This window comes from Sceloporus undulatus, chromosome 2, assembly GCF_019175285.1.
Source record: "Sceloporus undulatus isolate JIND9_A2432 ecotype Alabama chromosome 2, SceUnd_v1.1, whole genome shotgun sequence".
NCBI classification, from domain to species: domain Eukaryota; kingdom Metazoa; phylum Chordata; class Lepidosauria; order Squamata; family Phrynosomatidae; genus Sceloporus; species Sceloporus undulatus.
Genome location: NC_056523.1, coordinates 6001137 through 6016346, shown reverse-complemented (window position 1 = coordinate 6016346; position 15210 = coordinate 6001137). Strand labels below are relative to the sequence as shown.

The 15210-nt window shown below is 42.4% G+C and overlaps 1 protein-coding gene across 8 annotated transcripts in view; it reads right to left on the bottom strand.

Moving 5' to 3' along the window:
* Positions 1-7721: 7721 nt before the first annotated feature.
* LOC121924282 (gastrula zinc finger protein XlCGF52.1-like) overlaps positions 7722-15210 on the bottom strand; it is a 21899-nt gene continuing 14410 nt past the window's right edge. For 7 of the 8 annotated variants that reach the window (XM_042455608.1, XM_042455603.1, XM_042455607.1 and 4 more), the window contains 2 exons: positions 12415-12533; positions 7722-10131 (listed from right to left, as the gene is read on the bottom strand). In XM_042455608.1, the coding sequence (XP_042311542.1) occupies positions 8912-10131; positions 12415-12448 (1254 nt within the window). In that variant the 5' untranslated portion in view covers positions 12449-12533 and the 3' untranslated portion in view covers positions 7722-8911. Of the gene's footprint in view, positions 10132-12414; positions 13245-15210 lie in introns of those variants that run through there. The other variant, XM_042455601.1, reaches the window with a different exon arrangement.

Sequence of the window (15210 nt, the reverse complement as noted above, 5' to 3'; positions counted from 1 at the left end):
AAATATCTGGAAATATCAAAGCCGTAAATGTGGAGGGAAAATTGTACTTCGTTTACGTGTGTGTGTGTGTGTGTGTGTGTGTGTGTGGAGAGACCTTGTAGCACCATTGCGACAAACTGAAAGGGGCAGCATTTATTTCAGTTAGTCTCAAAGGTGCTACAAGATCTCTCTACATACTGATTCTACAGACTAACATGGCTATACCTTTTAATCACACACCCACACATATATTCTATATATTCTCTCTCTCTATATATATATATATATATATATATATATACATATATTCCAGATATAATTGCGCTCTCTCTCTCTCTCTCTCTCTCTCTCTCTCTTTATATAGATAGATAGATAGATAGATAGATAGATAGAAAGATAGATAGATATACATATTTGTTGTTGTGTGCCTTCAAGTCGTTTCTGATTTATGGCGCACCTATTCTGGGGTTTTCTTGCCAAGATTTGTTGAGAGGAATTTTGCTATTGCCCTTCCCTGAGGTTGAGAGAGTGTGGGTTGCATGGTCAAGCAGGAAATCGAACCCTGATTCTCTAGAATTTTAGTCCAACACACAACACGCTATGCCACCCTGAGTCCTCATATATATGTGTGTGTGTGTGTGTTTCCATTTTTATTTCTGATTTGTACACAAGGGCCATCCAGTCCAACCCCATTCTGCCATGCAGGAACTCACAATCATAGCATACCCAACAGATGGCATCCAATCCAGCCTCTGTTTAAAGACCTTCAAGGAAAGAGACTCCATCATCCTCCAAGGGAGTGTCTTCCACTGTCGAGCAGCCCTTACTGTCAGGAAGTTCCACCTAATGTTGAAGTGGAATCTCTTCTCCTGTACTTCTGCGTCCTATTCTCTGGAACAGCAGAAAACAAGCTTTCTTCCTCCTCAATGTGTCACCAAATATTTAAACAGGGCTATCATATCACCCCTTAACCTTCTCTTCTCCAAACTAAACATCACCATTCCCCAACTCCCTGAGTTGTTCCTCATAGGGCATGGTTTCCAGACCCTTCACCATTTTAGTCGCCCTCCTTTGGACACAGACACACTCCAGTTTCCCAATATCCTTTTTGAATTGTGATGCCCTTTATTTTGTAATGCCTTGAATTCCATCATGGCAGAAAGGCAGGATATAAATCCTTGGAAGAAATAAAAGAATAAATAAGTAAAATAATGTCCTCCCTATTTCTTGAATGTCCCACATTTTGTGGTGCCTTGTCCTCCTTGGCAGTGACAACATATAGGTCAGCCTGGGCACACAACCAAATCCATGCTCAGTTTTCCATCCCCAACATTTTCTCATTGGAGATTATCACACTGGGGAAAACAAGTGGTTTGAGCAATACAATTACACAATTGCGCCATGTATTATCACACGACATTGCGCAAAATCCTTAGCTGCAGCAGCAGCAGCAGCAGCAGAGAGCAGTATTTCATTCATGGGGAACTCCTATGAATTCATTCACGATAGCAGGGATTAAGTGCAACTGAGAAAGTGAGAAAGTCAATCGGACTGCATTACCGCTATTGAAGAAGCAACTCTGGATATCCAGAATGCATTGCGGTGGTTACAATCCGTTCTCATTGCCAGGATCGGTTTTGCAGTGGGTTTCAGTCTTCTTTTGAGCTGTGGGGCACAGTTTAGTTAACCCTTGATTAAAACAATGTGTGGAAGTAATACATTTTATTTTGCTGTCTTTATTCTTTGCAGTCCGGGAACATGATTAGTAGACCTGCACAGTTGTGCAAAACAATCAATTGCAATATACTAACAATTCATTGGGGGGGGTTTTGGTTTTTTGGCCTATGTGGCCATGTTCTAGAAGAGTTTATTCCTGACATTTTGCCAGCGAGCCATCTTCTGAAGATGCCAGCCACAGAGGCTGGTGAAACGTCAGGAACAAATTCTTCTAGAACATGGCCACATAGCCCGAAAAACCCACAAAAAACTATGGATGCCGGCCATGAAAGCCTTCGACTTCACATACTTACAATTCATTTGTGGATGTATGCAAATGGCATTGTAATATTATTTCAAGTGCACAACTGTGCAAATGGATGCCGTGTGAAAGGATTCGGTGGAATTGTATGATTGCAGCTCCCCAAACTGCTTCTTTTCCCCTCGTGTAACAATGTCCATTGTGGTATGAGGACATGGTTGTATAGATGGGTGTCGATGGGACCTCAGAAGCTGGTATTTTGTGTTAGTTTTGCATCTTTGGCCTGTGAGTGCTGCCAAGATGTTCCTTGCCGAAAGAGTTGTTTGGCGGAGAAGCAAAGGAGCTTTAATTTAGCCAGAACTATCGAACTAGAGGAGTCTGAATGCAGCCACCTGACCGCAATTCTGGAAGCCCTACAGAGAAAGCAATTTGGGGACTGAGGGTCCTTTCACACTACCCCAATTATAGCACTATGATTTCACTTTAACTGCCATGGCAACAGCCAATGGGATCCCGAAGTGTGCGGTTTCAGGAGGCGTATTTACAATGCTCAGCCGGGGAGTTCTAGCACCTCACCAAATTGCAAAGCCCATAGGGCTGTTGCCATGGCAATTGGAGCAGACTCCTGGTGCTAAAATTGGGGCAATTTAAATTTTTTTATTTCTGTGCATTATTTTTGAGCTCAACCCTTTCAAACTATTCCTAGTGTGGCTAAGAAACAGCATAGAAATCTTCTTCTCATATGTATGAATCCAAGACTGAACAAATGCAATGAAGGGATAACAGGAATTAAATCAAAGAAAAGGAATTAAATTATATTTGAGGAATTAAATCCAAAGATTTTCTTTCTTTCTTTCTTACTCTTTCTTTCTTTCTTTCTAAAAAAATGTGTCGCCAAATCGAGCATTCCTAGATGCCATAGATAGAATATGTAAGAAAGGCTGCATCCAGTAGTTAAAGTGGTGTCAAACCAGGTTATTTCTGCAATGCAGATGAAGCAGTAGTCTGCTAGATCTTATTATTATTATTATTATTATTATTATTATTATTTTATTTCCCACCTCTTCTCAGGTTTCAATATTTGACATATAATGCTTGAAGGACGTATAAGATCTTAAGTGGGGGAAGTTTCTGGAGTGAAGTGAAGGGCCAGATTATGACAGACTGAGGCCTGCAGAGAGAGAGAGAGAGAATATCCAGGTGTGACATTTAGCCATCTCAGCTGTAGCGCCCACATCAGAGTGGATCTGAGCAAAAACCTGGGAAGCCAAACACTAAACATTTAGAAGACAAAAGGCTGAGATATACTACCTTACTGCATTCTGAATCTACAATTCCCAGGATGGCACAGGATGCAGCAATGGTACTTAAAGAGGAATCATAGTGCTACAACTGTGTAGTGTGAAATGGCCCCATATTTTCTCGCTTTAAAATCCCACTGACTATACTGAGCCTGGTGTATAGCTCCTATTCAACCTAAATATCCTAAAAGCAAGAGAGCCTGTCTAGTATTGGAAAGTAAGCAGGTCAGTACTTCGATGGGTGATCTCCACTGGATACCAGATGCCGTAAACTATATTTCAGAGGAAGGAACTGACAAATGACAAAACCACTTCTGAATATTAATTGCCTAAGAAAACCCTATGCAATTAATCCGGTTGCTGTAAACTGCCAGGAGACTTGAAGGCACATATACATAATCCCAGTAAAACGTACTATGCACTGGAAGAACCGTGCAAAGTGATAGTGCTATGGGGGGATTTATAGTTGGGAAAAGGTCAGCAGCTTGCCCAGCCCAGAATGTCTCCACTTGAAGTCTTCTCTCCACACAATCAGTGGATTCTCCAAAGTTTCCGGCCCGATTGGGAGCAAATGTAGACTCTCTATAATCCAGAGAATTGACCTGGAATGCATATTGGGGCCATTTCGCCTGTTTTGGCACTGTGAGTCATTGAAATAGGTCAGTGCAGGAATTGGAAAGAATGTTTCCTTTCCTCTATGCAGACATTGCCTTGGAGGGTAGTGAACTCTCCATCTTCAACATGGCCTCCTAAAGGGTGTTTGGGCATTTGGGGACTAAATGTATTATTTTTTATTATTTGCAAAGGGTGCAGTCCTCCAAGGTCTATTGAGGGGCTAATGCAGCCTTCCAGCCTCTCAGTTGCCTTTGCAACTAACAATTTAGAGTTGAAACCTCTCAGTTGCCTTTGCAACTGAATGGTTTTTCACTCCAAACTGTTCTCAGAGTTAGCAGCCCTAGCATCTTATACACAGTAGTTACTAGCTGGTATATCTCTCTAAAATGACAGGCAAAGGGTGGCCCATGAGACTGTTTTTGTGGCTCTTGGGGGTCCAATCCCCCTAGGGTTGCCATAAGTCAGGACCTCTAAACCGGGACAAATGTAGGACAAGAGTAGGACAACATTTTAAAATGTAGGACAACATTTCTAAAAATGGAGGACATGCAAAAAAATTGGTGATTTTTTAAAAAATGTTAATCTAAATGCATGTTTCTTAGGCATGATCAAAATGGAGGACATTTTGACATTATTCCTGGACAGATGTCAGGAATGTAATTCCCTTTCTGACCACACACACACACCCAATTCTAAAACACACACACACATAGCACATTTACACTATCATTTTTTCTTTCTTGCTTGCTTGCTTCTGTTGGATTTTTAACACTTTTGCCTGATGAAGATGTCAGTGGAGCTTTGAAAGCTTGCATGATATATTTTGTGCATTGTGGTTGGTACTATACAGGTATCACTGCATAGTAGATTTTGGTTGTTACTCTACTTGTGTGTCCAATTTGTTAGCATAGAATGTTTTAATATGTGTGAACATTCTTGATAAGTGTAATCCTGAAAGGTAGACCATTATGTGAAGAATCATAATGACAATACTAGAAGGTCCAAAAGGTTGGAATTAACAAATAGAGTATGGGCAAGTCCTACTCTCCACTCTCTCAGCCTCAAGGAGAGATGATAGGTCAGGCAGCAAACCTCTTCAGAATAAAATCTTGCTAAGAAACCCCAGGATAGGTTTGCCTTATTGTGGTCTTGAAGTGCTTTTCAGTTCTAAGTCTCTGGTGCCACAGCCATTCTGCAAACTACAATTTCCACATCCAGGCAGGGCTGCCATAAGTCAGAAAGGAGTTGAAGGCACACAATAGCAATAACAACAATAGAAGAGGAGGAAGAGGGGAAGAGGAGGAAAGAAAAGAAGAAGGGGGGAAGAAGAGGGGGCTGGTTGGTGGCTAGAGAATTGGAGGCGCCAGAATGGCCCTGCAAACCCAGTGGGAGACCTTGGGCAAGCCACACTCTCTCAGCCTCTTAGGAGAAAGTAAAGGCAATCCTCTCCTCCTTTGAAGAAACTATGCCAAGGGAACTCTACACAATTACAACAGAAGAGGAAGAAGAGGAGGAAATAATAATAATAATAATTACAACAACAACAACAACAACTTTATTACGGCCATTTGGCCAGCACAATGACAAAATTCCAATTCAAAACACAATATAGGTTCATGTACAGGCAGATTAGAGAGTATAAACAAATGACAGTCTATAAAAAGTAAGGATAAAAAGCAAGGATAGGACTGCAGGATCAGGCAAACACACAACAAGCCCTGGGTCCTCCAGGGAAAAGAGAAGGAAAGAAAAGAAGAAGGGGGGAGAAAAGAAGGAGGAGAAGGAGGAAGAAGAGGAGGCTGCCTTAGATGGAGGAGACAGACGCCTGGGGCTTTTTCTCCCTCCCAGAAACCATAGCCAGCTGCAGAGCAGAGTGGAGCCCCAAAGGAAAGGCAAAGCAACAAACGTAAAAGGGAGTCCCTAGTGCCTGCTTTTGTGCTGAGCCCTTGGTGACAGAGGAGGAGGGAGGCTGCCAGACCAGGAAGCCCCTGCCATGCTCCTTCTACTTCTCTCTGGAGGCAGACATCTTGACTGAAGAGGAGGAGGAGGAGGAGGAGGAGGAGGCTGCCTTCGATGGAGGAAAGAGACTGGCGTGGGGCTTTTCCTCCCTCCTCCTTCCCCCTTCCTCCTCTCTCCCAGAAAGCATAGCCACCTGCAGAGCAGAGAGGAGCCCCAAAAGAAAGGCAAAAAAGCAACTAACTTTAAAGGGAGTCCCTAGTGCCAGCCTTTTGCCTTTGTGCTGAGCCCTTGGGGACGGAGGAGGAGGAGGGAGGCTGGGGGACAAGGGAGGCTGCCAGACCAGGAAGCCCCTGCCATGCTCCTTCTCCTTCTCCCTGGAGGCAGACATCTTGACTGAAGAGGAGGAGGAGGAGAGGGAGGCGTGACTAAGGGGGTCCCATGGGGGAAGGAGCCAATCCTGCCTTCTTCCAGGCAGGCAGAGCTTGTCAGTCAAAAGTCTTGATTGGAGATTGCTAAAATCTGGCCGGGAGTCAGCAGGAACCCGGGATTGAAAGGGCAAAATGGGCGGGAAACGGTTTAAACACTCCAATCCGTGAATTTCACGGGGGCAGCCGGGTTATGGCAAGCCTAAATCCCCCCCCCATGCCCTCTGGGGGATTTTATGCCATGTTCCCTCCAGCTATTTTAAATCTTGGAAAGGCCATTAAAAACAAAACAGTTACAGTCTGTCCTTCATATCCACTGATTCTTTATCAACGGATTTAACCATTCACAGTTTGAAAATATTTTAAAAGATATATACATTCCAGAAAGCAAAACATAGTTTTGCCATTTTATATAAAGGACACTATTTCACTATGTCATTCTATTTAATGGGACTTGGGCATCCACGGGACAATCTGGAACCAAACCCAGTGGATACCAAGGGCCCACTGTAGAAATGCTTTTGGGGAAAAGGCCTCTGTCTTTTGCCTAACATGGACCAGGGTGGCTAAAAACATGGCAGAAATGCCCTTCACAGCCCCTAGAAGGTATGGCAAGACATTTGGTGATAAAAATAATTTGTTGTGTTTTTTCCAATAGAGGGTGGGGCGCAGACCCCAAGGTCTCTTAGGGGTCTAACGTGGCTCCCTGGCCTCACACAGTTGCCCAACCATGCTGTAATATCCATTCCACAGGACACATTTAGACACATCATGTATTCATGCCATTTATTCTTTGTTGGTTTGAGTGACACCCTCTCTCTTCCTGCACCAGTTGTCTAAGTTTGTGTGCTATTCCTTCTCTCTCCTCCATATTCAGAGAGCAGATTCTATAGAGCCTTCAAAACAAATGAATCAACTTTTTATGTTTTTACATAGAAGACTACTCCTAGTTTCTTTCACTGCTAGATTGTGTGGGGTAGTGGTGGTGGTGTGGGACTGCCTGTTGCTCACCTTCTCCTTGTGAATAGTAAGTAGGGGCAAAATCATTATAGCAGAGATTTAGCCACAAGCTTAAATACATGCACCTGAGGTATATGTTGCCATACTGCGTTACCAGGATTATTTGTTCTTCCAATGGTTTTTTTTTCACACTACACAATTAAAGAGCTTTGCTACCTTTACCTGCTATGATTCTACCCTGTGGGTTTTTTAGTTTGAAGAGGTACTTGGAATTCCTTGTCAGAAATTACTAATGCCTCAACAAACTACAAATCCCAGGATTCTGTAGGATGTAGCTGTGACAGTGAAAGTGATATAAAGTGCTCTGTGTGCTGTAGTAAGAAAGAGTGCCGTGTCTTCTATTTAAATTTCTCCTCTATAAATTTCAGTGTCCAGACCTGTGATGGCTTTTCCTTAAATGGTCCTTCCCTCGCAAGGAAGGAACAGAATATAGGTGAAGAGAGGAAGAAAATTACCTAGAACAGTGAAATAGGCACATAAAACAATTAGTAACTGTATTGTCATTAAGAAAGGGATGGATTTCTGCCATATATATTTTATTTCTATTTCAAATGTTAACAATTGTGAACATCTATTCTCTATCTTAAAAAAAACCAGCTGGAGTTTCTCAATTACAACAAACTATTCCAAGCTATATATCAAGGATGGGAATCATGCAGCCCTCCAGACATTGTTAGACTAGATTACAATGCCCATCATCCCCAGCAAGCAGAGTGAATGGTGTGGAAAACAGAGCTGTAGCCCAGCAACATCTGAAGGGACGCTTGGTTCCAACCCCTGCCATACTGGTGCTGTATGTTCAGAAACCCCCACATTTATGTAATAGTGATGGTATGGTACACGTATATGGTATACAGATTTATTATTTTAAAATATTTCTATACTGCTTTTAGAGGCAAACTCCCCAGGGGCTCACAGAGTAAGCACTTGAAACAAATAGGTGGGTTTACAGTCAATTAAAAGCAGAATCAGCAAGAAACAGGTTTTAAGGCCCTATTAAGAACAGCTACAAGGGAATCACATGTACCTCCCAAAATAGAGCATTCTATAAGTATAGAGCCAGCACAAAAAAGGCTAATTCTGATGCCCACTCATCTTATATCTAACATATCTTAACAATAAGCTTATGAAGGGGGCTTTTTGATTCAATTTTAGGACTTAGGTATCTATGAGTACTGGTGCTCCCTCCAACAATCTTATAAATACCGTAAGTTTCCTGGATTTGAGAATACCTAATTTAGCTGCAACAGGGGAATCCTAAACATGAAAGAATTAAGGACTGGGACTCAACTCTGAGGTTTCCACATCTAACACAATTAAACTTTTTATTCTGGACTATAATTGGCTGATTTTTACCTGTATTGTTGTTGTGTGCCTTCAAGTCATTTCTGAATTACGGTGACCCTAAGGCAAACCTATCATGGGGTTTTCTTGAAAAGTTTCTTCCAAAAGGGTTTGCTATTGCCATCCCCTGAGGCTCAGAAAATGTGACTCATGGGTGAGTGGGGAATCGAACCCTGGTCTCTACAGAGTCCTAGTCCAACACTCAGATCACTAAACCACACTGGCTATTCCCCACACTACAAAGGGAAATATACTTTCTTAACTATGTGAATTCTTTAAGGTTTGATTTGCTACGGTCCAAGAATTGTTACTGCTTTTAAAACTGTATGGGTTCTTTGATGTGAAATAAGGCGGGTACTTCCACTGAAGCTTTTACCACATTCCAGACACCGATATGGTTTTTCTCCTGTATGAATTCTTTGATGTGAACTGAGGTTTGTTCTCCATCTAAAAGTCTTTTCACAGTGCATGCATCTGAAAGGCTTTTCTTCTCTGTGTGTTCTTTGATGTGAACTAAGGCTTGATTTCTGTCTGAACTTCTTTCCACATTCTGGACATGTATAGGGCATCTCTCCAGTGTGAATTCTTTCATGTCGGTCAAGGCTTGATTTCTGCCTGAAGTTCTTTCCACATTCTAAGCACTTATATGGTTTCTCGCCCGTGTGAATTCTTTGATGAGTACTGAGGATTGATATCTGACTGAAACTCTTTCCACAGTCCAGGCATTTGTAAAGTTTCTCTCCCGTGTGGATTCTTTGGTGATAGATTAGGTCTGTGCTCTTGCTGAAGCTCTTTTCGCACTCTGAACATTTATATGGTTTGTCCCCTGTGTGGATAGTTTGGTGTGAATTAAGGCCATCCCTCCGATTAAACCTCTTTCCACATTCAAGGCATTGGAACGGTTTTTCTCCTGTGTGAATTATTTGATGTGAAATAAGGGTCTCTCTCCTATTAAAACTCTTTTCGCATTGTAAGCATTTAAAGGGTTTCTCACCTGTGTGAATTATTTGATGAGAAGTTAGGTATTTGCTAGTGATAAAGCTCTTTCCACACTCCAAACATTTAAATGGTTTCTCTCCTGTGTGAATTTTTTGGTGCAATGCAAGGGAATCAGCCCAACGAAAATTCCTTCCACACTCCAAACATTGAAATGGCTTCTCCCCCGTGTGAATTCTTTGATGAGAAGCAAGGCTTTTGCTAAGACTGAAGCTCCTTCCACACTCAAGGCATTTATATGGTTTCTCTCCTGTGTGAGTTCTCATATGAAGATCAAGGCTTGATTTCCAACGAAAGTTTTTCCCACACAGGAGGCAGAGGGTACTTTCCTTTCCTTTGTCTATTTTTCCCTGGGTTGGAATTTCATTGAAGTCATTTTGGGAACTGGTTTTGTTCCTTCTCTTCTGTTTCACCTCTGGTTTTGTGTTCTGCTTTGTGTCCTCTTCACTGCAGTCTTTTTTCAATAAAATTTGTCCTGGCTTTTCTTCATTCTCAATTTCCTGTATATTAGCTCCTGGAAAGAAGACAGACAACTTGTAAGAGAGCAGGAGAGAATGTGATTTTAAAAAATGTACACTTTTGTTGTGAAGGACAGAATAGTAGAGAATGAACAGCATCCAGAGGTAGATCCTGTGCTCATTGACACCCAGAAAATCATATTGGGTCCACGGAGACCGGTATTAACTCCTACTAATTATGTTCAACGGAAACCAAAGGAATTCTGAGAGTTGTAGTCTGAAATAGTATTTTCTTGAGGTATGAATCAGACCTCTAGTCCATCCTACTTGTCTATAGAATCATAGAGTTGGAAGAGACCACAAGGGCCATACAGTCCAACCCCTGCCATGGAGGAACTCACAATCAAAACATGCGCGCGCGCACACACACACTGATAAATGGTTGTCCAGCCTCTGGTTAAATATTTCCAAAGAAGGAGACTCCACCACACTTCGAGGGAGAATGTTCCACTGTCGAATAGCTCTTGTTTTCAGGAGGTTCCTCCTAATGTTGAGGTGGAATATCTTTTTTCTGTAGCTTGCAGCCATTGTTGCATATTCTAGTCTCTGGAGCAGCAGAAAACAAGCTCGTTCCCTCCTCAATGTGACATTCCTTCAAATAGTTAAACAGGGCTATCATATCTCCTCTTAACCTTCTCTTCTCCAGGATCAACATACCCTGCCCTATAAGGAAGCCTCCTCATAAGGCATGGTTTCCAGACCCTTCACCATTTTGGTCAACCTCCTCTGGACATGCTCCAATTCGTCAACATCCTTTTTGAATTGTGGTGCTCATAACTGGACAAAATATTCCAGGTGAGGCCTGACCAAAGCAGAATAGAGAGGTACTATTACTTCCCTTGACCTAGATAGTACAATCAGCCCTTCTTATACACAGATTTTTTTATACACGGATTCAAGCATACACGGTTTGAAAATGTTCCAAAAAAGTATAAATTTCAAATATCAAACCTTGATTTTCCATTTTTTATAAGGGACACCATTTTGCTATATCATTTATATTTAATGGGACTTGAGCATACATAGATTTTATTATACACAGGGGATCTTGGAACCAAACCCCAGTGTATAACAAGGGTCCACTGTTTATGTCTATTGATCCAGTCTAAGAGTCAAATTGGCTTTTTTGGCTGCCGCATCACACTACTGACTCGTGTTCAATCTGTGGTCTATTAGAACTCCTTTCACATATATTTTCCCTTTCACATATACTGTTGCCACTTAAAAGATTTCTTTGAAAAGGCATCCAGGGATGACTTTTCTTTCACCAGCCTTCACTTTTTTTGATTTCCATTTTGGTGGCCACATTTATAGATCTAAGCTTTTTTTCTGTTCACGCATACTCAATAAAGGTTTCTAAAGGCAGCTGCTCTTTACTTGCCTTTTGTAAGCAAACATGCACAGTTACAGTAGGATTGACTAGAGTAGAATTCCATTCTTTCTCAGTTTAAGTTTTATTGCATTGTTTATTGTAGACAAGCTGTAGCAACCTGACACCCCAGCTTCTTCAGCCCTCCTTCTCTATCCTACTAATGTCAGTATTGTTGAAAAAAATTCCAGGTTCATGGAGGACATTCAAAAGGTGGTTACCATGCTCTTTCAGCACAGTACTAAGAAGTGTTATCTATGGTGCCACTGCCATTGTCTCACAAGAGATCATCCACTATTGTTTTTATCTCTCTCTCATACACGCACTACTTCTGCTGCCCAGTAACTGTTTGGCTCCTCTGAAAAAGCATGTCTGACCTGGGAGACCCTGTCAGTAGCACTGATGCTGTCAATATGGCCTCTTGCCTCCCAGGAGTACACAATCTCATCATCGTGGAAAAGTAGTTGCCATGGTGGCAGGGTGACTTGGAGGTCTCTTATTCTATAGGGTCACCATAAGTAGAAGTCAACTTGATAACAGTTAACAGCAATATGGAGGACAAGAAGGAAAGTTGAGGGATAGACAGGTCTAAAAATACTTTGTCAGAAGGAACTTCTTTGTTGGAGGCTTTAAATGAGGTATGCTTGTACAATTGGCCCTCCTTATCCACAGATTCAAGCATCCACGGATTGAAAATATTTTTAAAAATGCCAAATTCCAAATAGCAAACCTTGATTTTCCATTTTATATAAGGGACACCATTTTGCTATGCCATTATATTCAATGGGACTTGAGCATCCGCGGATTTTTGTTATCCACGAGGGGTCCTGGAACAAAACCCCAGCACATAACAAGGACCTACTGTACTTCTAAAGTGGCTCTAACAATTCAGTGCAAGAGATGCTCTTACCCAAAGAGGATGCTATTGCAGAGTTCTCATCCATGATGCCTCATAGGCCTTTTATTCTTGTTCTGGCAGATCCCTCTCTCCTTCTTCTTGAAATTCACCTTCTCAAGAGTCACCAGATTCTGAAAGAGAAAGTAAGAGAAGCTGTGATAGATCAGGCAGAAGGACTACTGTACTTATCCCAGCCTTCTGCTCACAAAGCAGCCAAGAAGATGCCACTTAATTTGAATTCTGCCCGTTTTCTCCCAGTTTCAGATGGGAGGCACCTTATAAAACTATTCAATAGGCACCCATAAAAACACAATGGCCTAAATCCTATTCAAAGATATAGCAGTTAAAAAGCTTTTGATGTTACGCAGCGTGTGAGGCAACATGTCGTTTTGCACCTCTCTCATCTGAGAGAAAATTACAGTGTCTCTTTGCTCATAAAAGGGAGAGGTATTTCTCCAGCTCACAAGCTTCTGACTACAATCACAAAGGTGGAAAATCTGGCATGAAACGTTGATATGTTGCCTCACGCGCTGCATAACATCAAAAGGCTTGTTACCAAGGGTTATGGGCCCAGAGTGCGCCTCAGGATCTGCCTGTGCATTTGAGTGAATAGCTGTTCTGTGAGCAGTTATCCAGAAGAGCAGCTAAAACTGTCTGAGGGCTGGAAGGCAAAGAGTTAAGGAACTGAGCTGCCAGCCATTTTCTTATATTCAGCAGATAGCGAGCGCTGTGGAAGGCTGTCAAGGCCGAGCATTTGTTTGTTTAGTTGCCAGCATGGATTTCGTGAAGTTCCCAAAGTTAAACGACACCAATTACAGCCAATGGGCTGTCTCTGCCAAGGCAGTCCTAATAAGAGAAGGACTCTGGAATGTAATTGAAGAAGGTTTAACTGTCAAAAGTGCTGAAGAAGATAGAAGAGCCAGAGCTATGTTATGTCTCACTCTAGAGCCCAGTCAGTTAGACCATGTAAGTGATAAGATATCTGCCAAGGAGGTTTGGAATGCACTGAGAGAAGTGCATCAATCTGACTCTGCACTGTTGAAAATGCTCTAGAACAAGAGACTGTATGCTTGTAAGATGCAAAAGGGACAGTCTCCAAAAGAGCATCTGTCCACCATGCAACATCTGTTCCTAGAGATAGAAAACAGAGAAATAAAGTTGGCTAAAGAACAAAAAGCATACATCTTGCTAGGCAGCTTATCCAGTGAATTTGGTCATATACTGCACAGCTTACAGGGGGTTCCAGAGAGTGAGCTCTCAATGGACTTGGTGTCAACACATGTCTTGGAGGAATGCCAAAGACAGCATTTTGAGAAAGGCATTCAAAGACGGCAACATGCTGAATCAAGGTCAGCAACACACCATCAGAGGCAGTTCAACAAGCCGACAGTGCAGCTGTTTGCAAAGTCAGGAGATGCTACAATTGCGGACAGCCAGATCATCTCAAGAAGAACTGCAAGAATTCACCTGCTGACAGAAAGAAGGATCAACACAAGTCTCCTGGGAACAGGAAGGGAGTTGTATCGACAGTGAAGAACAGTGACTGTCAAGCCCATCTCGCCACTAAAGCCAGATATATTTGGTTTGTTAACAGTGGAGCAACCCATCATTTAGTTAACAGGAATTCTTTGCTGAAGAACTGCAAGCCCTCATGTATAGACTCTGTGGGTTTGGCTGACGGGGGATCAAGACAAATAAGGGACATGGGGACTGTGTGTTTTTCTGGGTTTGCTAAGAACTTTGAAAATGTGTTGTGTGCTCCCCAATTGCAAAATTGTCTGGTCAGTGTGTCCTCACTGACTACAGATGGATATGCCCAACATTTTGAGGGGAATGAATGTGTCATTACTAAAGGGGGGCAGGTTTGTGCAAAAGCATGAAAGTACAATAAATTATATTTCTTAGATGACCATGCAGAGCGTGCTACAGTAAGCAATGTGCACACTATTTTCATAGGGTACTGGGGCACACTCATTTCACTATGGAGAAACTGGGAAGTGTTTGTTCTGGGCTGAAATTGAATGACTGCAGGAATCATCTGGATTGTTCTGTGTGCAGCAAGATAAAGCTAAAGGCTTTTCCTGTTGCCAAGAAAAGCAAATGCATCACCTAGAGACCTTTCCAAATGGTGCATGCTGATATGGCCGGTCCCTTCACTAAATCTGTGGGCAATAGTAGATATCTGATGGTCATTGTCAATAGGCACACCAGATACTCCTATGCTTACACACCCAGGGAAAAGAATCAGGCTGCTGCCACATTCAAAAACTGGGTGGAAATGGTGGAAAGGGAATTTGAGTACAATGAATGAGAAAGGAGTACTGGAACTGGAGGGTAGAAACACCAGAAGTTAAGCCAGATGGCCAGCCTAGCACCTGCAGGGAACTCACAAGTACAGAGACCTCACCCACCACTACTAGAAAATTAGTGAAAGTGCCATCTGCAGATGCAGAGGTGCAGACAAGTAGTGACCGTGAGGATGATAGGGGGTGTAAAGAGATTACAATCCCCAGGAGCACTCAAGAGAGTCAGAAGGCCACTTGATCATTTTGTGGTGCAGAATGTCAAAGTGTGTACTGTTGTGGCTGATGAGCCGGAGAGCTATCAGGAGCTTCTTACCTATCCCAGGGAAGAGTAAGAGAGATGGTTTGAGGCCATGGAGTGTGAGTTCTCATCCTTGGTGAATAGGGAGGTATTTGAAGTGGTATAAAGGCCAGGAGACCGAAAGGTTGTAGGTTGCAAGTGGGTGTTTAAGAGGAAGGAGATGCCAGATGGAACCCACAAGTATAAGGCCAGGTTGGTGGCTAG